General features: G+C 36.8%; 2 protein-coding genes across 6 annotated transcripts in view; one reads left to right on the top strand and one right to left on the bottom strand.

Annotated features, from left to right (window-relative positions):
* Positions 1-5,584, bottom strand: part of ENTPD5 (ectonucleoside triphosphate diphosphohydrolase 5 (inactive)) — a 36,594-nt gene extending 31,010 nt beyond the window's left edge. For 2 of the 4 annotated variants that reach the window (XM_074365265.1, XM_074365268.1), the window contains exons 1-2: positions 5,508-5,584; positions 3,554-3,632 (exon numbers count right to left, since the gene is read on the bottom strand). The gene's annotated coding sequence lies outside the window, so the exon portion shown is untranslated. The remainder of the gene's footprint in view (positions 1-3,553; positions 3,633-5,507) is intronic. The other 2 variants (XM_074365266.1, XM_074365267.1) reach the window with 1 other exon arrangement.
* A 32-nt stretch (positions 5,585-5,616) lies between these two features.
* BBOF1 (basal body orientation factor 1) overlaps positions 5,617-24,412 on the top strand; it is a 34,040-nt gene continuing 15,244 nt past the window's right edge. The window contains exons 1-5 of one of the 2 annotated variants that reach the window (XM_074365269.1): positions 5,617-5,837; positions 9,212-9,440; positions 15,346-15,411; positions 16,853-16,996; positions 24,155-24,235. In XM_074365269.1, the coding sequence (XP_074221370.1) occupies positions 5,761-5,837; positions 9,212-9,440; positions 15,346-15,411; positions 16,853-16,996; positions 24,155-24,235 (597 nt within the window). In that variant the 5' untranslated portion in view covers positions 5,617-5,760. Of the gene's footprint in view, positions 5,838-5,869; positions 9,441-15,345; positions 15,412-16,852; positions 16,997-24,154; positions 24,236-24,412 lie in introns of those variants that run through there. The other variant, XM_045522898.2, reaches the window with a different exon arrangement.

The raw sequence follows: 24,412 nt of genomic DNA, 5'->3' as shown, positions 1-24,412 counted from the left end.
TTTCCTATTACATGTATGAATATGTGATTAAAATGGACCAAGTTAATCCCAGTCCTAGGTACACAGCCACAGGAATTAAAAACAGGGACTCAAACAGATATTTCTACACCAGTGTTCATTACAGCATTATTCACAACAGCTAGAGGTGGAAAAAATCCAAGTGCTCTATCTGTATATATAGAAAATAGGATACATACACACACAATGCAATAATATTTAGCTAAAAAAAATCAAACAAGCTACATGCTACAACATGGATGAACCTTGAAAATGCTATGCTAAGTTAAAGAAGCCAGACACAAAAAGACAGATATTATATGACATTATATTTCACTTATATGAAATATCTAGAATTGGCAAATTCATACAGACAGAAAGCAGAGTTAACAGGGGTTGGAGGGAGGGGAGAATGGAAGTTACTGCTTACAGGTCTAGAGTTTGTGTTTGGGGTGATGAAAAAGTTCTGAAAACAATACCGCTGGTTGTACAACACTGTGAATGTAATTAATACTATTGAACTGTACACTTAGAATGGTTAAAATGGCAATTTTATGTTGTAAATATTTTACCATAGTAGAAAAAATTTCTTAAACAGCAGAGGGAACCAAGCACTGCTAACATATGATCATAACAGGAAAACCTTTGGCTACTGTCTTAACAGAGCAACAGTTGTGATAACATTTCTCCCTCGGCTACTTCATGAGCACACAGCCAATTATGACTTAAATTCTGGATGGTAATGCTGATACTCAGAAAATGTCTTTAAATATTTGAATTTATATAGTATCTTAGATTCTCCTAGAAAAAGTTAAACTTACCAATGCAACATAAACCTGAAAATTATACACTCAAGAGAGGATTTGAACAATGCTATAAATTTTAACTAGAGGGCCTCCAAAGCAAACATCTTCAAGAAAAGTCTTCCTAAATCTTGTTGACTATAACTTAAACACTTCTCCAAATATTCCCTTGGTATCCTAGGATGGAATGAGTGGTATCTACCCCAAGCATGCAATCTTGATGACATTTCTATTGTTTTCCTTTCAAAAAACACTCATATTGTGTATATGCCAATACAATAAGCTCAAAACAGGAGACATCTCCAAACGTCCCTCTTCCTCAATGCCCCTGCACCAGAGAGTTAAATGGATTCTCTTTCTAATTTCCTGTTTCTGTTAATGGCATCATAAATTTCCTAATTCACAACTCAAAATCTTCATCCTTGAATTCTCTCTCATGCCTTCTATACAGTCCAATCTCTTATAAAGGACTGATGGTTTTTGCTTTGCAGCATCTTTCCCAACTTTTTCTCTTTTTCGCCTCCTAGTCCCCTGCTGATATCCACAGTATGGCCTTTATTACTTCAGGATTGGACTGTTATAGCCTCTTAACTGGTCTTCCAGTCCTCAATGTCTCTCTCCTCAACTCCATACACTACCATCCTCCTAAAATGCAATTTTCATCATTTTCCCACTAGATTGTAACCCACATCATGGAAGGTGTCCATTCATCTTTGAACACTGTACAACCTGGCATATATGTTCAATTAATCAATGTTTGTTGAGTGAATTAATGAATATATAAGTCACATCATTTTCCTTCTGAAAACTTTCATCGATTTTCCACTGTCCATAACAGAAGTTACAAACTCAAATACTGAAATGCCTACCTGGGCCAGGCAGAAAATGTAACACCTGAGTAAACATGTGTGTAAAATAACAGGAAGTGGTGGGGACTGTGCAAACTGGGAAGCACATGTCCCACCTAAAAGGTCAGTTGCTTGCTGTTCCAGATTGCTACCATCCTGAAATATAGGCCCAGTATTGCCAGGTCTTCTCCTTTTTCAAGATAAGCTAAAAGCACAGATTTCTAAATAGAATCTGGTTTTAAAACAGTGACAACTAATTTCATTAAAAAAACAACTAAAAAAACCCACTGTGCAGAACAAATAAAACATTATTTATGGGTTGAATCCAGCCCTCAAGTGTCCAGTTGCTCACTCTGCTCTGTAGGATAAAAGACAAACTTCTTGCCTGTCATTCTGAGTCCTTCACTGTGAATTCCCAGGCTACCTTAACAAAGTTTTTGCCCACTACTTCCATATAAGAACACTCTGCTCTAGTCTAATGGTTCTCAAACTTTAGCATGCACCTAGAGGGTTTGTTAAAACACTGATTGCTGGGCTTCAATGCCAACATTTTGGATTCAATAGGCCCCAAGTGGGGTCTGAGAATTTGCATTTCTAACAAGTTCCCAGGTGATGCTGATATGTGTGGACACTTTGGGAACCACTGCTCTAGTTAAATTTGTCCTTGTCTCAAGCACACGGTGATTTCGCCCATATTGCTCTACCTTTCCAGAAAGCCTTCCTTTTGACTTTTAGACTACCTCATCCTGAAAACATTCTCTACAGCAGTCTTTTCATGCCTCCAAATTCCTGTAGCACTTAGAGTCCATGCCATCTCCCCTTTATCCATCACCACTTGTTGATTTTTATGGTTAACTGTTTGTGCATAGCAGCCAATGAAGTTCTGTATTCTCAGAGATCAATGTCCAGGTCAGTACCTTATACACCTGACTGTGAGCCACTTGAAGGCAGGGGCCCTGTCTTGTCCCACATTGTACCCTTCAAGCTATCAGTGCCTGGTATACAGTTGATACTCACTAAACATTTCTTAAAAGAATGAACATTTGACAGATCCATGAAATGGAAGTGCAGATAAGTGGGCCTGAAACTGGGTATAAAACTTTTCTTAGAGAACTGACCGTAAGTCCTGTGTGATGGTTTTATCAGAATGGACAACTAACAAAAATTGAATATTCTGCAAATAAATTGCCAGTAAGTAATAATTATCTGTGGCAACACATTTTGTATACAAATAAGTGAAAGCTAAAAAAAAAAAAAAAAAAAAAAAGACTTGAAAATTGGTAAGACTAAATCCTTTATCTCCGGGATTCTTTATCCTCTGTAGGGGTATGAATCAGTCATTATATCACAAGATAATACCTATTTAATAACATTCTATATTTGTACCACATGCAATAAAAATGTAGGATGAAACTAACTTCCCATAATAGTCATAAATACTGATCAGTCCCTTCGGTTATAGTTTGGATGACAGTATCTTTACCCAGGATTCTAAAGGCTGTGTGAAAACAAAACCAAAAACTGTTCACCTAGTCTCTTCTACTCATAGAGTAGCATCTGCTATCGAGTGAGTACCAGGATGATTTAAGAGTAGAAACTTGGTCTCCCGGCCAAATCAGAATAAAGCCACAGATGACTTTACAAACTAAACCCCATTTTGGAACTACTGGAAGAGGAAATCAGAAATGATGTATATCTTGAGATATAGTCCTTATTTGGCTTCTTGAGCAACTCCACACTTGATGGTATTACAATCAATGGGACATCTGGCAAAGATAGAAAATCCAACTCAGGAAAAAACAAAAACAAACAAACCAAAAAAACCAACTCAGGAGCCCAGGAAGTACTTTACAGCTTTAAGACAGCAGACATGTTACCTTACATCCAGATACTTGCCCTACCTACCAGGACCATAATGATCTTGTTTGCACGAGGATTCAGCCAATACACTCCACATTTCTATGATGATGAGGAACTATGTAAACTGCACAAAAAAAAGAATTACAAAGTCAAGTCAACAAAACACTAAGTGCTTATGCCAAGTTTTAAAAGTATTAGCTTTTAAAATTCTAAATAATGAAACAAAGCGAATTTATTCAGCAAAATAAGCTTCATAGTAAAACTACCTACCAGAAATTATGGAAGGAAATATTACCAGATGAATTGCTAAACAGGAACTTCATCCTCTACTATCTGTACCATCAGATGTTTCTTACAGAGAGATGACTTAACAATAACACCTAGTTCTTTCACAGAGAACGTGGAGATTCAGAGGACTGTGGATTCTAGAACTACCTCTACTACAGCGTGAACCTGGGTATTTCTCTTAGCCATATTCAAGTTACAAGAGTTTTAACTACAAAGTCAAATTTATAATCAATAAAAATGTTGTATGATAAAATAACTATACAGCACATGTAACTAAACTATTATGCATATATATTAAGAAATAATTTTGTTACAGTTTTTCATGTTTAAGTGAGTCTGTAGGCCTACGTTCAAACAACAAAAGTCTTGGACTGACTTTCATATTATACAGTAACCAATTTTTAGAATGAATTTCAAATATAAAGCCTCTCATAGAAGATTCCCTATCCTCTCTTTTTTGCAAGTTATCAATAGGGTGCATTTCCAGAACCCTAGACATATAAAATCAATCGTAACTTTATAGATTTCTTTCAAAATAAACCCCTTCAATGTATGGTGATTCCGCCATTGACCCACGGAAACATGACATGCAAATAGAGGGGGAAATGCACTGGGAAACAGAGTAAACCACAACCATGCTAGAAGACAGTATGTCTAAAAAGATTTTCTGTGCTCATTAACAAATCAGCATGTTCCCTCTAACCACAGAATTCAGAAACTACAGAAGTGAAAAAATAAAAGGGGGTGGGGTGGGGATTGCAACAGCGGTCAAAGATCTCTGGAGGGGGTGTGGGGATTAAATCCTCCCTAGAGAAATGGAGAGGGAAGATGGAAAATGAAGTTTTAAAAAGACATTTTAAATTCAGTTTGAAATGGAGGATAACGCACAGCAGGGCTTCAATCACAAGTTTCCTAACTGTTTTCTTGGCAACCAGAATTCCCTATCTTAGGAAGCTCAGTGACTCGAGGACTAACTCACTGAATGAAGACATAATCACAGAGCTCCTCCCTGAAAAGGGGAAACGATTATTTTAAGTAATACCTCTTTTCATAGATGTGCTCAGGGAAGAAAATAAAACAAAAATCCAAGACCGAAAGACATGAGCTTTCAACTTCACGCAACGTGCAGAAAAAAATGGGCTGCGGATGCATGAGGTACTAGCAAATGGGAATCTGGGGCCGGGTCTGGGAAGGGCAGCGCTGGCCACAACAGGACTCCCCTCTCCGAGAACTCTCCCCGAGGCCCCGGAGCCTCTCCCGCCCCAGGTGGCAACACTTTTCTCCTCGCCGAGCTCCCAGACGCCGGCACGCGCTGCCCGCCTCACCCCCAAACATCACTCTCGGAAAAGTCCTCACACTGCCTCATCAAAAAAATGTTTGGCTTGGTAAATCTCCTGACTGCGCCATCCCTTACAGAATTAGCAAGAGTCAGAAGCCAAGAGAGGGAGAAGGAAACCAAAAGAGTCGGGCAGCTTCGGGAGAGGCCGCGGCCACGCTGGCTGCGGCGCGAGGGAAGGGGAGAACTTGAGGGCGAGACGCGAAAGGCTGCAACCCCGCGGGGGGCGGTCGGACCCAGAGGGAAACAAGCCTCCTTAGGCGAGGACGCTCCGACCGTCACCATCACCGCCCGGGGTTGGCCTGCTCCCTGCCGCCTGCCAGCCCAGCTCGGACGCTGGTCAGGCTCTGGCGCCTCCGCCGCTCGCTCACTCACCGCGCGCGCGCCGCCCCGGCGCGGCCGCCCGCCGCCCTCTGCGCGATCTCCGCCCCGCCCCCTGCGCCCGGCCGGAGGGCGAGGCTCGCACAGTGGCGTTGGGGCTACGTCCCCGGCGCGTGCGCTCTCTGCGCGCAGAGGACGGCCCGAGCGGAACGTTACCCGCGCAGCGTCCTGGTGTCCTTGGAGACGGAGCCCGGCCCCGGCTGCGGCGAGAGGCCACGACTACAGCGGGGGCCCTGAAAAAGCCAAGATGCCGTCGAAGGAAAAGGACAAAAAGAAAGGCAAGAGCAAAGACAAAGGCAAAGATAAAGACAAGAAGAAGAAGAAGTAAGGAGAAGCACCCTGGGGTCCCTGCTCCCTGCTGGCCGACTGGCACCCTCCCGCTGGTCCTCCTGGACCCTTCTCTCTCTCACTCTTCCTCTCCCTGATTCAGAAAAGGACAGCTCCCATTGTTCAGAAATTTCCAAAATGCATGCCAAGCCATACTGCTTCGATTAAGACAAGAGTATGAGATTTGGAACCCAGAAGTTATTTAGACACAGCCTCTGCCTATGTGTAATGCACTAACGAGGAGACAGATAGTCCTCAAAGAATAGAAGTAACACAAGATAGAACGGAATAGGTGCTAGTGCAAGAACACAGAACTGAGAATGAGGAGAAAGAGTTCTGACACTGGAAATAAAAGTCAGGATAACATGTCTTGGGATGTTGGAGGTCCTCTAGACCTGTGCTGTCCAATAGAGTGGTCACTGGTCATGTGTGGCTATTAAATTAAAATTAGTTAAAATTTGAAATTCAGATCCTCATTTGTACTAGCCACATTACGTGTACTCAATAGGCGCTTGTGCCTTGTGGTGACTGTATTGGACAGCCCAGATATAGAGCATTTTCATCATCACAGGAAGTTCTATTGGACAGCACTGCTCTAGATCAGTGATTCTCAGGCTGGGGCGATTTTGGCTTCCGGGAGACATATGTCAACATCTGGAGACATTTTTGGGTGTCACATCTGGGGATGTGTGCTACTGGCATCTAGTGGCTAGAGACCAAGGATGCTGTTAAATATCCTGCAGTGCACAAGACAACCAAAGATCATGTGGCTCAGAATATCAGCAGTGCCAGGGTTGGGAAAACCTGCTCAAGACTTTAAGCGTCTCTGGAATAGGCACTGAGCATTATTCACCACATTTCCAGCACCTAGCAGAGAGCCTGGATCATAGCAGATGCTTAATATTTGTTAAATAAATTAAGGTGCCTGCTTGTATATGCTTCAACTTGGATCTTTTTTTCCCCCCACAAGAACGGTGCTCTGGGTTTGTTGCTTTATGCTTGTAGCCTGTGAAATTTCTGCTGTGTGGTTGAGATCATCTTGAATATCCAAAGGCTCTCTGGGTGATTGAAGTAGCTCCTTGGGCTTTTTCAGGGACCCTTTTGGTTCAAAGGAAAACCTAAAGGAGTTGACCAAATTGGGTTATTCAGGTTTCCCCAAACTGATAAGAATTTCTGAACTGAGTAGTATTGTTCTAGTACTAAACCTTTGCAGGCTTGGAGTTGCTGCTAGATTGCCACTGAACCTATTGAATGACCCTAGTTGTTCCTAGACACATTGGAATCATACATGGGTCCAACAACACAGTATGTGGGACCGCAAGGGAATCTCCTAAACTTGTAAAGTTTATAAAGTAACTTGTTTAAGAGAGTAATGCATGCTCAGTACAGAAAGTGTAAGAAACATGGAAAGTCAAAGGAGAAAAAAAAAAAATCACCTGTAATCCCATCATCCAAAGATAACCACTGCTATCATTTTGGAATATTCTTTTTCTTCTTTATAAAATGATAGCCCAATATACAGATTTATATTTGTAGCTCCCCTACCCCAGTGTATTATTATAAATGTTCTTCTACAGTGTGATTTAAGAAAAAATTTTTTTAGGCTAACTAGTCTGGCATTTTAATTTTAATTCAAGTATAGTCAGTTACAATGTGTCAATTTCTGGTGAACAGCAGAGTGTCCCAGTTATGCATATACATACATATATTAATTTTCATATTCTTTTTCATTAAAGGTTATTACAAGATATTGAAAATAGTTCCCTGTGTTATACAGAAGAAACTTGTTTTTTTTTAAATCTATTTTTATATATAGTGGCTAACATTTGCAAATCTTAAACTCCCAAATTTATCCCTTCCCACCCTGTTTCCCCGGCAACCATAAGATTGTTTACTATGTCTGTGAGTCTGTTTCTGTTTTGTAAATGAGTTCATAGTGTCCTTTTTTTTTTAAGATTCCACATATGAGTGATATATGGTATTTTTCTTTCTCTTTCTGGCTTACTGAACTTAGAATTACCATCTCTAGGTCCATCCATGTTGCTGCAAATGGCATTATTTTATTCTTTTTTATGGTTGAGTTAGTCTAGCATTTTTTAAAAATGCCAAGGGCTTATCATTCCTGGAACTCCCTGGCATATGTTTTCCATTTTTGACCATGCATCTACAGTGAGAAACACTGAGGGTAACAGACCTTTTATTCCTTGAATTTTCCATGACTCATAGTTTGAGAAATCCTGCTTTGTTTCTGCAATCAATATTAGTGGTCTTCCTATGACAAATACTATCCAATTTCTTGCATCAGTTACTCTGAGCAGCTTAGACCTGATACTTCCAGAGAGAAATTGGATTTTTGTAGCAAGGCAGTCTGTCATTAATGCCTAAATCATGCTGGAAAGGGAGGTCAAGAGCTATAACCGACTGAGGGGTTGGGGATGGGGCTAGCTTTAATTTGAAGAGAAGAAAAGGTGAGAATGGGACTGGAAAGGAATCAAGAACCAGGAGTTAGGAGGTGGGATGGAGAGTGACAGTATAGAAAGGTCCACACATACGAATGTGTGAAAATATCTAGAATTCAAATATAGGTGAGGTCTTATTTATTATCTAAATATGTATATACCCAGTGCCTGCCATATATGGGGGATAGTGTTTTGTTAATGCTCATATAATAAATCTTTATTTTGGAAAATCTCCCCTTTTATCATTTTAATGTTTAAAACCATCATTATTTTAAAATTTCCTCTCCACTTCTATATAAATGATTATGGTTTCTTTCTCTGCCATCCTTGAAGCCTGGTGTATTGTGGCACCAGCTGGTTAAGTATTTAACATACTTACCCTAGTAACTTAATCTTTTGTTCAGGGTCTAGCCAGCCCATCACTCCCTGCCAAAACAACCTAAAACAAAAACAAAACTGGGATTAGGGGTGAATGGAAGATTACAGAAGTGTGGATTTAAAATTAGTTACACTAAAATACATCATCATGCAGAACGGGAACTAAGGTAATGGATTTGCAGTGGAGAGAACCAAGATCTAAGACTGAGTGAGTAGGCACAGAAAAGACTGCAAATATGAGAGAATCAAAGAAGTAAATGAAAAGATGTGAAAGCTTTATCAAATGAATTTGACTTATCATGCCTTTTTGTTTTTCCAGTCCTCTAGAGTTATGCTCCACAGCTCCCCTCTTCCAGGAAGAGGCACTTAACTCTATTGTCAAGTAAATATTTCTTATTAACTCATTCATACGATAGTATTTGCTCATATGAGCCAGGCAAATACCAAGCAAAACAAATAATAATAAAGAGAAAGGTGTAATACTAATATAATAGAGAAATAGTTATATGCTGTCAATGTCCCCTTCCCGTGCAGGAAGCCAGTAAAAGTTGAGGAATCTGCCGTGGACAGAGCCAAGGCCAATGCGGCCCTTTGGGAGGCCAGGCTGGAAGTCACAGAACTCTCTAGGATTGAGTATCGTGATACTTCCCGGAGACTGGCAAAAAGTAACGAGAACTTAAAGAAACAGCAGTATAGAATGGAGAGAGACACAATGTCTGTATTAAGCTACCTGAAGAAGCAGGATCAGGAGAAAGATAATCTGGTAGGTAGGTAGAAACCTTCCTGAGCCTTAGTAACTACCTCTGTGGTTATATTGGTGTGGTTATATATTTCAAGGATTTTAATTCCTTGAAATCTCATCACATAGTTAAGACACTTCAATTAACCTTAACTCTCCTTGAAGCAACATGTTATTTCAGAATGGCTTTACTGTCAAAATTGGCTCTTTCTTGTTTACAGTCCTTGTCCCATGTTTTCTTGACTGAAACAAAGATTGATGATCCTAAGGGAACATTATGATCAACTTATTTTAAGAACAAGAGCATGGTGTAAGATCTATATATTCTTTTGATATTGACAACTATTTAAGTTTTAATGATTTGTATCATATCAGCATTTCACTGATAATCCATGGTCTCATGATTATGAACCCAGGAAGCTGATTCTCTTCTTTTTGACCTGTTGAGTCTTGAATTTATCTTATTGTACCTTGTTGAAATGTTGGGAGTAGAGCTATTGTTTTAGGTCTGGAAAAAAAAAGGGAAGGGAACTAACATTTTGGGGCCCTTGTTTTGTGCCCAGCACTATGCTAGGTAATATTTACCTCTGCTATCTCATTTTGTCCTTTTAATAACCCATGTAGCTACAAATTGTCATTCCCGTTTAACAGATAAAGAAATTGACTCTCAGACAGGACAGGTATTTGTCCAAAATCTCACAGCTCGTAGGTGTTAACGTGGAATTTAGGTGTGACTTAAATTTGTCTCTTTCCCATCTGCCTCGGTGAGCCCTATGAAGACCCAAGAAAATTTCCACCATGCTTCATTCCTATGTATGTTTTTGTATTTTTATTATTTATGTAGTATATATCCACACATAATACATATTATAGTCCTGTTTTGTTACGGAAACGACAGGCCAGCCAAGAAACAAGCACCACTCGGAATGTTGGAGTACTCAAATGTATTACACCAGTGGGCTCAGAGGGGCTTCTGCTCTGAAGCTCTGAGCACCTCCAAGACGTGCGCATGAGGTTTTATAGGGTAAAGTACAAGCTTGGGGTATTCGGCCAATAGGCATGGAACAGCTTTAGCAGCATCATTATCACAAAAGTGGAGGCAGGGAGGCAGCATACCAACATTCCAAAGCCAGATATATCTCTTTGAAAATCCAGCTGGCTAGCAAAAAAAACATGAACAGCAAACCAACACTAATTAACTTAGATTTACAAGTTAGTCCAGCAGAACTCAGATCGGTATTCCGATACTTAGATTTGTGAGTTATCCTGTTAGCCCAGCCCAGCCTCTCCTTCACATTGCTAGACTTGTGAGTTATCTTGTTAGACCAGCCAGGCTTTTCCTTCACAGTTTTATATTTTACGTTAGTAGTGTCATATTGTATATATCTTTTGCAACTTGTTTTTTAATATAACGTTATTTTTTGTGGTATATTTATAAAAATCACATGATTCAGTTTATTTTACAAAAATTTATAATGAGCATGCTTAATTTTTTTCATTCATTCTTAGCTACCTTATAATATTCCATCAAATAAATAAACCAAAATGTTGTTCACACAACCCTGTGGGTTAGTCAGACTCCATTTTTTCATAATTACAAGTAGACCTTCAGTAAATATTCTTGGGTATGTCTGCTTGTGCCCATGTCTGAGAGTTTCACTAGAGTAGACACTTAGAAGTTAAATTACTGTATTATGAGGTATGCATAGTTTTAACCTTACAAGGGTTTAAATTGAAGTCCAAAGGGGTATACCAGTCTTTACTGTCACAAGCAATGTATTACAGTGAGTTCCTGTTTGTCTACATTTCTGTGAAAACTTGATATCATACTTAGTAACTTTTGCTCAGTTTTATGGGTGGAAATTGGTATGCGGTTTTAATTTGTATTTTCCTGATTATTAGTCACTTGAGCACCTTTTATATGTTCCTTCATCCATTTTTAAAAATATTTTTTATTAAATGTTTGCTTCAGTACACATATTGGAGTGATGCAAAGCATGGCTTCTACGTAAGGATGACATGCAAATTCATGAATCATTCCATAATTTGTTTCAAATGCCACATTTTCGAGGAGACCCTTCCTCACTACCCTCTTAAAAATTAAAACCATCTCCTTTGTCTTATTTTCTTGATAATATTTATTAACTTCTGTCATACTATATGCATGTTACTTATGTATTTGTTTATTTTCTCTTCTCCTGATTAGAATGAAGCCTCACAGAAGTAAAGAATTTGGGGGCCTTTTTAAATTGTTAAATGTTATATCTCCAGCACCTTATTATGGGCTTGGCACATAGTAGGCACTCATTAAAATATTTCTGCATACATGAATGAGTGACTTGTGACTGCACAGATGCTTTGAAAAAGTTAATAGCAATCAAAACAAGTTCAAGATGATATTGGAAGCATATTCGAGAAATCAGACAACTGAACATTAGTGTGGATTTTCTGTGTCTTATTAAATAAAGTGTAATTTTTTGTGCATTTTTTAACCTTCTTTCCAAGGCAACTGCCATTTTAAAAATTACTCTGAATAGTAGGCATTATCAAAATTGTCTGCTATGAAGTATTATTCTAAAATAAGCCTTTAGTCCAATTATACAAATAATTTTCAAAATTCATTACATAGAAGCTTTGTGGTTTGCATTAGCTAATTGATACTGGACTACATTTATTGCTATCATTTGTATTTCCAGATTTTCATCTGCCTTTGTGTATCAAAGGCCAGCATCTGGCTGTAGCAAATACATAATTTTCTCACAATCAAGGATACCCATTAAAACCAAAAAAACTACTTCGGAAGGAAGAAATAAAATAGATTCAATATACCCTGGTTAACTAGCTCTCTTATAGTTTTTTTACGCATTATACTGTATCCTAGAAATGCATTATTTACTTAAACTTTATTTAAACTGTTTATAGTCTTCATGTTAATTATAGAAATATTAGAAATGAAATGTGGGGGGTGGGTATAGCTCAGTAGTAGAGCACATGCCTAGCATGCAGGAGGTCCTGGGTTCAATCTCCAGTATCTCCATTTAAAAAAAAAATGAAGTGTGTTTTAAAAATTATTATATCTTGGACAAAATTAGGAGATTTTCCTTAAGAGTGGGTTTTTGTGTTTAAGATTTTGTTCAACCAACACAAAATAAATCTCATATTTTATACCTGTCCTACATGACTTAGGGCTGTCTCAATTTATTTAAAAATTATTTTGGTTTCTTTAAACTATTCTAAGATTATTTACAACAATATTTCACTTCTGTATCTCTGATTCTATAACCATATCAAAGAGTTTTTAGTTTAAAAAGCTACTCAGGCTTCCTACTAAAACATACCTGTATCCTTTGAGAAATTATTGATTCTAAGACTGGAGCAGGGAGAGTAAAAGATGAACTTAGACTATCTTACTGTGCCAGGAAGTAAGTAAAAATAATTAAAGGACACTGGAGGTAGCTTGAAGGGACTCCCACTGGCCAGATCTGGGACAATCAGAATAAAGAATGACAGTAATATATTATAACTCATTGAATAAAATAAGTCCATGAGTGCATACAACTAATAGATAAATATATAGATTAATAAATAAGGGAGAAGGGAAAGCCTTTCCTTACAGTGGAATGCAGTAAATTATTAAATTTCCAAAGAATGATGGAATTAGAAAAATCACCATTTGGCATCAGAGTTGTAATTGATTCAGTCAAGAATCCACAGTGGATGCCAAAACAAGTGGGTGAAAGTTTGATGAGCAGAAGGATATTTGCATAAACTCAAACTATCTTCCCACAGATTACTTAATAATTTCAAAAGGAAAAATAGTAACTTTTAAGTGGAGAAACCTGGCAGACACAATCTTAACCAGTTGATTACAATGAACACCAATCACCTCATGGCATGGTGCAGTGAAAAGGATATTTCATCACCTAGGCAGTGTATGCTTGCCAAAAAGGCATAAACTCAATCATCTCATGAAGAAACATCAGACAAACTGAAACCTGGCCAGTAGTCTTCCAAAATGTTGATATCATAAAAGAAACTGCTCCAGATTAAAGAGACTAGGATATATGAAAACTAAGAGTATAATATGTAATCAGGGATTATATCCTGGATAAGAAAAAGAAGTTACAATAAAAGGACACCATTGGGACAATTGGTGGCAAAATTTGAATATGTACTGTAGATTAAATAATAGTATTATATTTATGTTAAATTTCCTGATTTTGATCATTGTACTATGATCAAACTCTTTTAAGAGACTGTCCTTTTTCTTAGGAAATACCTACTGAAATATTCAGGGGCAAAGGGATTTGATGTCTTAAGCTTATTCTCACATGGTCCAGAAAAAACAATTTAAAATATCTATCACCTGTGTGCATAAAAATATTTATGTATTTAGATAGACCTATCATATAAGGAAAGCAAATGTGGCAAAATTGGATGTAGTCTATATAGGAATTCTTTGTATTCTTCTTGAAACTTTTCTTTAAAAAATTACTCATTTAAGAGAAATACAAATCAAAACTCTAAATTAATCACTTCACACCCATTAAGATGACTACTATCAGAAAAACAAAAAATAATAAGTGTTGGTGGGGATGCAGAGAAATAGGAATCCTTGTGCACTGTTGATGGGTATGTAAAATGGTGCAACCAATATGGAAAACAGTACAGAGGTTCCTCAAAAAATTAAAGGTAGAATTTCATATGCTCCAACAATCTCACTATTGGGTAGATTTCCAAAAGAATTTAACGCAGGATCTTGAAGAGATAATTGCACATCCATGTTCTCGAAACGTTATTCACATAGTCAAAAGATGGAAACAACCCAAATGTCTGTTGACAGATGAATGAATAAAGAACATGTGGTATATACATACAATGTCATATTACACAGCCTTAAGAAAGAAGGAAATCCTGTCATGTGCTATAACATGGATGAACATTAGGGACATTATGCTAAGTAAAATAAGCCTGTTACAAAAGGCCAAATACTGTGTGATTCCACTCATGTGAAGTATCTGTGGCCAGGGAATGTTAACTGTTCAGTAAACAAAGAATGTTGCCCAAGATTCTAGCTCTACAAAGATCAAGCCATCAGCCACTGCAGTGGCACTACCTCTGCCTGGACTGCCTCCCCCATGGTGTGTCCTGAGGGGAATTCAGGATGGAAAAAAACAGGATACTGGCCCTCAAGAGTTAGGATGCATCTAAGGAATAATTTCAATGAACCCACATCTTCCCATACATAGAAAAGCACTAAAATCATTAACTTGAGTGTCTGTTCCTTGTGACTAGTCATAATCTTTTGGTGTTTAACTACATGTTTTTCCCAGGAAAAAAGTCATAAATATCTTGTCTCCTCCCTTACCTCTTCTGAGCAGTTACTCAGGGATATCTGAGAGGCTGTTTCCTGGGATATAGCCCTCAGTTAAGATCCTGGAATAAACTTAATTTGCAACTTTTAGGTTGTGCGGTTTTTCTTCAGTAGATGTATCTGAAGTAGTCAAAATCATAGAAACAATGTAGAAAGCCTGGGGGAGGTAGGAGAAGGAATCAGTGTTTCATGAACAAAGAGTTTCAATTTTGCAAAGTGAAAAAGTTCCAGAGATTTGTTGCACAATAATGTGAATACATACTTAACACTACTGAACTGTACACTTAAAAACGGTTAAGATGGTGAATTTAATGTTGTTTTTTACTATACACAGATAAAAAAAAATTTACGCTGGCAATTCTGATGATAGCCAAGTTTTGAAAACTGGCAATAGCAGATTAACGTATGGATTATATCCTCTCTCCTCTTCTTCCCACCTTACTCTGCCTCTCCACCACTACTGGTTTTAGTATCGTGTCAAAACTAGGCTACTTAATTAAGGTGGGACATAGAGAAATTTCTTTACCTTCCTGACTCTATTTCCATTTTCTACAGATTGAAAAATTGAAACAGCAATTGAATGAAACAAAGGAAAAAGCCCAAGAGGAGAAGGAAAAATTGGTGAGTATGTATACTGTCCCTTCACTTCCTGGTGGTCAGGTTTCTGGCAAGTTCAGATATTTAAGACACAAGGGAAAAAAGTAAATAGGTCTTCTGAGCAGCTCAGTGACCTTAAAACTCACACACTTGATTGTACAGAAGCTCAAAAATAACATAAAATTATGTTACTGTAGAAAACCATCTGTAGTAGTGGCACTTACTTATCTTGGGTTCTACAGCTTTTCAGTGGACAGAGCCAGGAAATATATAATATATAAAAAAATACATTTAAAGATTAAAATATATCATGAGCCCATACTAATACTTTAAATTCAGATGCAGTAGAACAGGATTTTTACTTAACTTTGTCTGTGTCTCCTGTCTCCCTCACCCAAATCCTAATTCTTAATGATACCAGTATAATTGTGTGTTTTCTTCAAACCTCAATACATCAATAGGCATAGAGCACTAATATTAACACTACTAACAACACAAATTAGTGGATACAGTGTAAGATTTTAGGGGCCACTTCCCCCCTTAGGTTATATACCAATAGGGATCTACAATCAAATTAACAAGATTTAAAAACCATTTGACACATTTCCTTTCTGTGAGATTATGCCACCAACTCAGCAACACATTTTGCTTTTGATTTTTAGATGTTGCTTTAAAAAAATTAATTGTGCATGTAAAATCATGTAATTACTTAATTATAATTATGTGAAACATTTATGTGGGTCAAGTCTATCAAACATGGTATATTCTGAGAACTCTAACTTCTGTCTATGTCTTTGCAATATACTATACTGTCAAAATGGATTTTTGTCAACATGATAGGTGAGAAATGGTATTTTAGTGTACTTCAGTTTGCATTTCTCTTACTATGAGCTAGGTTGAGCATTTTTTAAATGAGTTTGAGGGTCAGTTGCATTTCTTTTGATATCTCTTGTTCATTTTTAAATTGTGGTATTGGCCCTTTTTTTCTCTGCTTCCCTCTTTTTTTTTTTTTTTTTTCCTCCTTTCCCTCTCCTTCTCTTCCCTTTCTCCTCCTCTTTTTTCTTCTACTCCATCTTCCCCCCTTCCTTCCTCTTTCCCCCACCTTCTTTATTTATTTATTGGAGATATGGGCCCTCCCTTAGTCTTAGTTTACTAATTTTAATTTAGGATTAGGGATTTATTTATCTTTCCTACAGATTAAAGATTTGTTTAGTCTTCTCATACCTCTTTTTAATAAATACCTGCATTTTCTATGAGAGATCAGCTCATTTTAGAATTTCTTCCTTATTCAAGGGACTTGTTATCTTTTAACAAAAATTAAAACTATATACAAAAATAAAAAGGGAACATTTCTTCAAAGAAGATAGACAAATGGCTTAAGGCTTCATATGGAACAGGACTCTGTGTGACCTCTGTTTTTTTCTTAACTCATTTACCTGTTTTGTTTTTTTTTTTTCATATACAGGAACAAAAATATACTGTGCAAATAAATGAGCTGGAGGGACAGTTCCATCAAAAAGCCAAAGAAATTGGAATGATTCAGACAGAGCTCAAAACAATAAAACAATTCCAGAAGAGAAAAATCCAAGTGGAGAAAGAATTAGATGATGTAAATTTCTTTCTTTCTTTCTTTCTTTTTTTTTAAAGAAGATTAGTATTAACTACTTATGTTTGCAAAAGCCTTCATAGACATTTACCCCTGTTAGATGGTAAAGGATTCCCTTTGACATTTTAGAGATTATTTGAGAGAAAAGGGGAAGATACATTAGTGTAGGACTGGATGCAGAAAGTCTTGATAGACAACTTTTTCCCCTAAGCATTCATTGATTTCTTTGTGAATTCACCAAATCTTAGCCAACACACCCTCCCACACTTATCAGCAGTTAAACCTTTGGAACTACAGCTGTGGAAAACATTAGGGGCAAAGCAGCAAAGTCCTAAAGGAAAATATGTTTAGACTGATGAATGATAATTTTAGAAAATTTTAAAAGACACTCTGGGTGGGGGTGGATGGGATGAGGAAAACTGAGTTTTTCAGAAAGTTTCTCTGACCTTGCTATGTTCTTTCCATTCCCTCAGTTCAGAATATAGTTTTACTGCATTAATGACAATGCAATAAATGGCACAGAGGAGGGCTGGGCACAAGTAGCTGAAATCAACTTTGTGACTTTGGACAAGTTACTTATCTTCTCTTTATCTAGGTTTCCTCATCAATAAAATGGGGATGATAAAAGCTACTGGTTCATAAGGTTGTTGTAAGATTAAACAGAGCTCATATATATAAAGTGCTTAAAATAGTGTATGCCACATATTGAGAATTAACAGTGGTATGTGTCTGTCTACAAAAAAAGGTCCTGATTTGTAGCATTTGCTGATTTCCTTAGTGTAAATACTTATATTATGGCCAATTTCAAGCTACCAATGTTCTAACAATGTGCTAGCAAAATTCTTAGTCTCAGCCAGCTCTGACACAGAACTGAATACTGCTACTATTATTAGTAATAGTGGTAATAGAAGTAGTATTGCCACCTAAGATAACCATTCACCATGCAATGTAGGGGTTAAAGCTGGTGCTCTGAAGTCAGACTGCTAGAGCATAAATACTGTCTTCACTACTTGGATATTTTGTTATGTTTCTCATCTATAACATGGAGGTGAGAAGAATAGTACCACCTCTGAAGGGTCATTGTGAAGAATAAATGACATACCGTTTTCCCTTGCTATCTGAAAGTAGAGTGCTCCTATGAAACCTTTCCTAAGCCAAGGAAGCAATTACCTTAGGACACACCTTGCCAATGGATGCACAAAATAAATCTAGGTAAAGCACAGATGCTCACAGAGACAGTTCAAAGCTATGGCAGTTTGATGCTGAGTGTAGTTCCCGGGGGGATGAGCTTGGTGGTGCCACTCTCCTCGCTTCTGAGGGTGCCCACTGCCTCTATAACATGGCTCACTGCTGAACACTATTTTTGCTTTTCACCTTTTTTTCCATAAAAATGAAAATTTTCTTCAGATTATTTTCAGTTAGCGAAAACAGGTACTGATGTAGATTTTTTGTGAAACAGAGTGGTGTAAGCGAACTTTCAAAAAATGGGGATACCTGTAGTCTGTTTTAAATGCTTAGCCTTGTGTGATAAATATTACCTGCTACTATTATTACTCCTGCTAATATTATGGTTATTACAATTAGTATTATTTAAGGCCCTTCCACTATCCCTTTCAGTGCCTCTCACTCACAGTCACAGCACGTCTTCCAAGCTCGCAGTATCTCTCAAGCTCTCCTCTGGCTACCCTGGGCCCTACTTAGCAAGAATAAACTTTGATGGGAAACTAGAGTTCCTGCATCCTATTTCTGTTTACCTTTAGCTAACTACCAAATTGAAAAAAAAAAAAGAATAAGGTATATAGGACACAGGGAATCAGCCATATTTTATAACTATAAATGAAGTATAACCTTTAAAAATTGTGAATCTTTATATTGTACACCTTAACTTATGTGATATTGTACATCAATTATACTTCAATTAAAAAAAGAGTGTCTTATTTAGCAACACTTAATGGAGTATAACTGTAAAAATACTGAATCACTATATTGTACACCTGAAACTAATATAATATTGTAAATCAGCTATACTTCAGTAAAAAAAATAGGAAAAAAAAAAAGAAAAGAAAAAGAAATGAATAAGGTAGATAATAAGATAATGTAGTGGTTGGGATCATGGACTTCATGTCCTGGCTCTGTAGCTGATACCTGTGTGGCTTTGGATAGTCTGATACCTTCTCTGAGTCTCAGATTTCTCATTTGTAAAATGTAGCTGTAACACCTGCTATCTCTTAGGGATGTTGTATGGATTAAATAATGTAATGTGCGTAAAATACTTAGCACATTTGCTCCTACTAATGCCTAGTAAGAGTAGTACCATAGTAGTTATTGACGTTTTGATTATTGTTATGATTATATAACTTTTGAAATCTTAATAGAGGAGTCTTAAAAACTCTAATTAAAGGAATGACTTGGCACATTTCAGGCAAGGTGGGGATTGGGAAGACACTTTCTTAAACTGGAAGGAATGTGTTTTAACTCTTCTGATCATAATTGCACAGTTATAGCAAAACCTTCCCATGAGGCTGACTTTGTTCACAAGCATGATTACTCATTGCTTTACAACTGTTCTTACAACTGTTTTAACATTATTCTTAATTCCTGTAGCTCACCATTATATAAACAGTATTTTCTGGGGGATTCTTTCTTCCTATGAGTTTTAAGGCCTTTAAAGTCCTCAAAATACTAGTTATGTAACTATCTTCCCTAGTTATTTTTTATTTGGGTTGTTATGTAATCTTTGTAAACTAAGAATAGAAAAGAGCCAAATCACCTACTTTGTATGTACTTGTCACTCCTCACTAGTCCCTAGACTAGTATTTAATAATAAAACTTGCTAAATGAGTGATATAGGACAACCATAAAATTAAAACCTCCCATGGAATTTATAGAATCTTAGAGCTGGAAGAAACTTTAGGGCCCATTTAAGCCATTCTACAGATGAGGAAGACAGAGACAAAGGTGTTAAGTGACTTACACGGAAAGCTGTAGAGCTGGTAGCAAAATCCCTGTGTCCCGAATCCCTGTCCAGTAGCTTTAGTCTTGATCCTTCTAACTACTTTTTCACCTGTATTAGTTACCCATTACTGCAGAACAAATTACCCCCCAATCTACTGGCTTAAACCAATAATAAACATTTGTTAAAAGCACAGTTTCCATGGAATTTGGGAATTCAGGAGTGGTTTAGCTGGCGGTTCTGGCCTAGGGTCTCTCATGAAGTTGCAGTCAAGATATCAGCCAGGGTTGCAGTCACACAAAGGCTTGATTAGAGCTTGAGGATCTGCTTCTAAGGTGCCAACTCACATAGCTATCAAGTCGGTGTGATAATTACTTGGAGGCCTCAGCTTCTTCCCACATGGACTTCTTAAGCTGCTTGAGTGTCTTAACAACTTGGTTGTGAAGATGACTTTACCCAGAGTGAGTAGTAATCCAAGAGAAAGCCTGACTGAAGCTATCCTTTTCTTAACCTCGCCTTGGAAATCATATAGCATTACTTCTGACATACTCTATTAGTTAGAAGTGAATCCCTAAGTCTGACCCACATTCTAAGGGTGGGTTCCATCATTTGAAGGGAGGGCTGTCAGAGAAGATATGGACATATTTTAAATCCACCACACCACTACAGTCCTAATTACACACTATTGCAGGAATAATCTGAAAATATCAGTTCGGATGATGTTCTGCTCACCTCCCTCAAGAAATGTCTTTAGTATTTCTCTAAACAGAATATTGTCCAGACACCTTAGGGTGAAAATCAAGACGCTACGCCTGCTTTGGAATATAGTATTTCCTTTTCCTATACTTTCCCTTACATAACCCCTTTAATCCACCCAACCTGGATGCTCCCTGAAGTCTTTTCTGCCTTTTTCATGTTTACACTGTTTCTTCTATCTGGAATATACTCCTGATAGAATGCTGTCCATTAAATTTTACTTTTTCTTCAAAGCCTTGGCACAAATTCATGTTATCCATGAGGACTTCCCCACAGTCCTGTTTAAAAGTAATAATTTTCTTCCTGCTATTTGTGACAACTCAGATGAAACTTAACGGCATTATACTAAGTGAAATAAGTCAGAGAGAGAAAGACAAATACTGTATGATATAATTTACATGTAGAATCTTAAAAAAAACTGAACTCAGAGTGGTGGTTACCTGAGCTGGGGGGAGGGGGGAAATGGGGAAATGTAGGTCAAAGGGTACAAACTTCCAGTTAGAAGATTGACAAGTTCTTAGGAATCTAATGTACAGTATGGTGATTATAACTGATAATACTGTATTATATACTTGAAAGTTGCTCAGAGAGTAGCTCTTAAATGTTCTCACCACAAAAAAGAAATGGTAATTTTGTGACATGATGGAAGTGTTAGCTAATGCTACAGTAGTAATCATTTTGCAATATTTAGGTGTATCAAATCAACACACTGTACACAATATCAGATATCAATTATATTCAATTAAGCTGGAAAAAAGTGAAAAAAATTTTAAAGATTATTAGCAAAAAAAGTAATAATTTTCTTTTTTGTGTATTTCCATGGAATTTAGTATTTCTTTTATACCACTTAGCCCATTCTATCTTGATATTATATTTATAATTTGTCTTATCTCCCCTGCTAGACAGTAAATTCTTTGAGGTATCTACAGTACTGTCCTTTGTATTCATCAAAATACAAATACACAATAATGCTCAATAAATCTTTGTTAAATGCTGAGCAAATCTTTTATTTAAAATGTAATTGAAGGAATATCAAGTTTTCTACTAACTATATGGGGAGAATCCTTTTACAATGTGTACATATATCAAATCATCATGATGTACACCTGAAATATACATTTTGTCAGCAATTCCTCAATAAAGCCAGAAAGTTTTCTAGAAAGAATATCTAGTTTTGTTTTATATGAAAATGCTACAGATTGAATCAAGTTAAGTTCCTTAACTTTTCAGGAACTCTCAAAATAGCCATCCTAGGTGTAGGTATACAGTCTGAAAGTGAATTAGTAGCTAATTATTTCTATTGGGCCTTAGTGTGATTTTTTTTTAAAGGACAATGTTGCCACCTAGTGGAGAAATAGATTTCAGACCTTTCAAAGAGGGCTAATGGTCCAGGAAGACTTAAAATGCGAAGGTAAAAGACACCGGCTTTATGGGAAAAAATAAGGTGGTTCTGTAGAATCTCAAATATGGAAGAATTAAGGCATGTGTAGGGCCCATGAACTTGGAAAAAGGGAAGAAAATTTATTATACTGTGCATATAGAATTTATTCAACAAATTGAAAAGAGGCTAATTAAATTTAGATTATCCAAAGGTATTAAAAGCATAAATTCAAAGAAAAAATGATTTCCATCTACCTGATTAACAGAAGTAGGATACATTGGTAGGTTGCAGTTAGTATTTTTAAAATAAGTTTTTTTAGTCTTTCTTGTTTTGACAAAGTGATAATACACGTTTCATCAAATTTAGCTGATAAAGAAGAAAATGAAAAGCCTCCCAACAACTACACTCCCGTGAGGTAACCATGGTTAATATTTTGCTGTGTTGTCTTTCCTTTTCTCCCCTCTGCTATGCATAAACATATTTTAAAGTATCTATATGCTATTTTTACAAAAATGAGGTCGTTATGTACAAATTGTTTGTTAACCTGATTTTTTCACTTTATATATTGTGAACACTTTTCAATGCCATTACGTATTTTTCTGTAAAACCTTTTGACTAGATGAATGGAATTCCATTGGGTAGATGTGTCATGATTTATTAATTGGTCCCTTTTTGTTGGACATTTGGACTTTCTAATTTTTTACTACTATAAACTGAGGAACATCTAAGTAACAGAGTATTTTTTCTGTATTTTAATTAGTTTTTAGGATAAATTCTTAGAAGTTATAGTGGAATTTATAGGTTAAATTAGAACATGAACTTTTGAAGTTTTTGATAAGCATTGCATAATTACCTTTCAAAAGATTTATTTATTAACTTTGTTTATTTATTAGATTTTTGAGGGAGCCCAATGGAAAATGAAAGGTCCACCCCCCCCCCCCCACTGGGATGGTAGACTTTTCCATAAATTTGTGTATTGATATTAATTTTAAACATCTTTGACAATGTAAGAGGCCATTTTTTAAAACTGTATAAGAAATAGATGGATAAAGAAGATCATCTGAAAGAGCTCCTATGATATGGATCAAATGGAGATTTAATACAGTTAGAACAGAGATCACAGTAAGGAAAAGTGTTAAGTACAAGGGAAGACAATATTAGACATAATAATAACTAACCTTTATGTTACATGGTTACTCTTCTAAGTACTTTACATGTATCACTTGTTATTTAACCCTTGCCACACCCCTGTGAGATAGCTACTATTATTATCCTCTTTTTACCCTGGAGAACTGAGACTTGGAGAAGATATTTGCCCAAACAGCTGGTAGCTGAGAGACGTAATAGTTGAACTCTGGTCTGTCTGATGGAAAGCCCTTCTCTACTCTCTTATTTGTGGCATGAATGTTAGATTGAGCATGCCTATTTCAATATGATCGGTTCTTGCTAGTAAGTATAGCCTTCAGGATCATAGCTTTAACTTTCTTTGCTTAGAAGATTTTTATGTCCTTTTTATTTGATATAGTTTTAGAGGCTAGAAGAATCCATCTGTAGGAATCATGGGGAGATATTTTTTAAATTAATACTAGGAAGAATTTTCTAAAAATGGAAGCTCTTAAAGGGCAGCTTAGTGAATCATTAAGATCTGAATTAGTGATACTTTTGTCTCTAGATATTTTTCTCATAGAAGAGAGTCCTATATTAGGTGGGAGATTTGTATAGTCTGACTCCTAAGTTCCTTTCAATTCTTAATATTATGTTTCCGTGAGTCCACATGTTTAAAATGAAGATATTTGGAAAATATGATTATGATAATAACTTATCTGAATGTTCTAAGAACTGTTATTCAGGAAAACCTTTTAAGAAAGGTTTTCTGATCTTGCAAACCTATAGCCAGTTGTGAGAAATATGGTACTCAGAGGGAGGGACATGGAATTTTCTTGTGTGTTCAGGATTAAGAGGTAATGCACAACAGAAAATATTTCTTGATTGAGAATTTTCTAGGAATATGCTCCAACCTCCGCCCCTTTCCTATTGACCATTTTTGGTTTTTATGTTATTTTAATTTTAGCTGAAGGAGGATTTAAGGAACACAGAGCAGAAACATCAGGAGACTCTTAGAAGATTGGAAGGCAAATTTTTTGAAGAAAAGGTACGGCATATTTGCACTAACTGATAAATATTTTGTGTACTAGAACAAAGTGTATTTATCTGTATTCCAAGACATCAACTTTCCATTGTTTTTCTAGTCACTGGTAGAAGTTGGGAAGGAAAAAGGAGGATGAGAATGAGTGTTGGGCTGGCCAGCCACCGTGGTATCTGCCTCTCC

This window comes from Camelus bactrianus, chromosome 6 (genome assembly GCF_048773025.1).
Source record: "Camelus bactrianus isolate YW-2024 breed Bactrian camel chromosome 6, ASM4877302v1, whole genome shotgun sequence".
In the NCBI taxonomy this organism is placed as follows: Eukaryota; Metazoa; Chordata; class Mammalia; order Artiodactyla; family Camelidae; genus Camelus; species Camelus bactrianus.
This window is presented reverse-complemented; position numbering and strand designations above follow the sequence as displayed.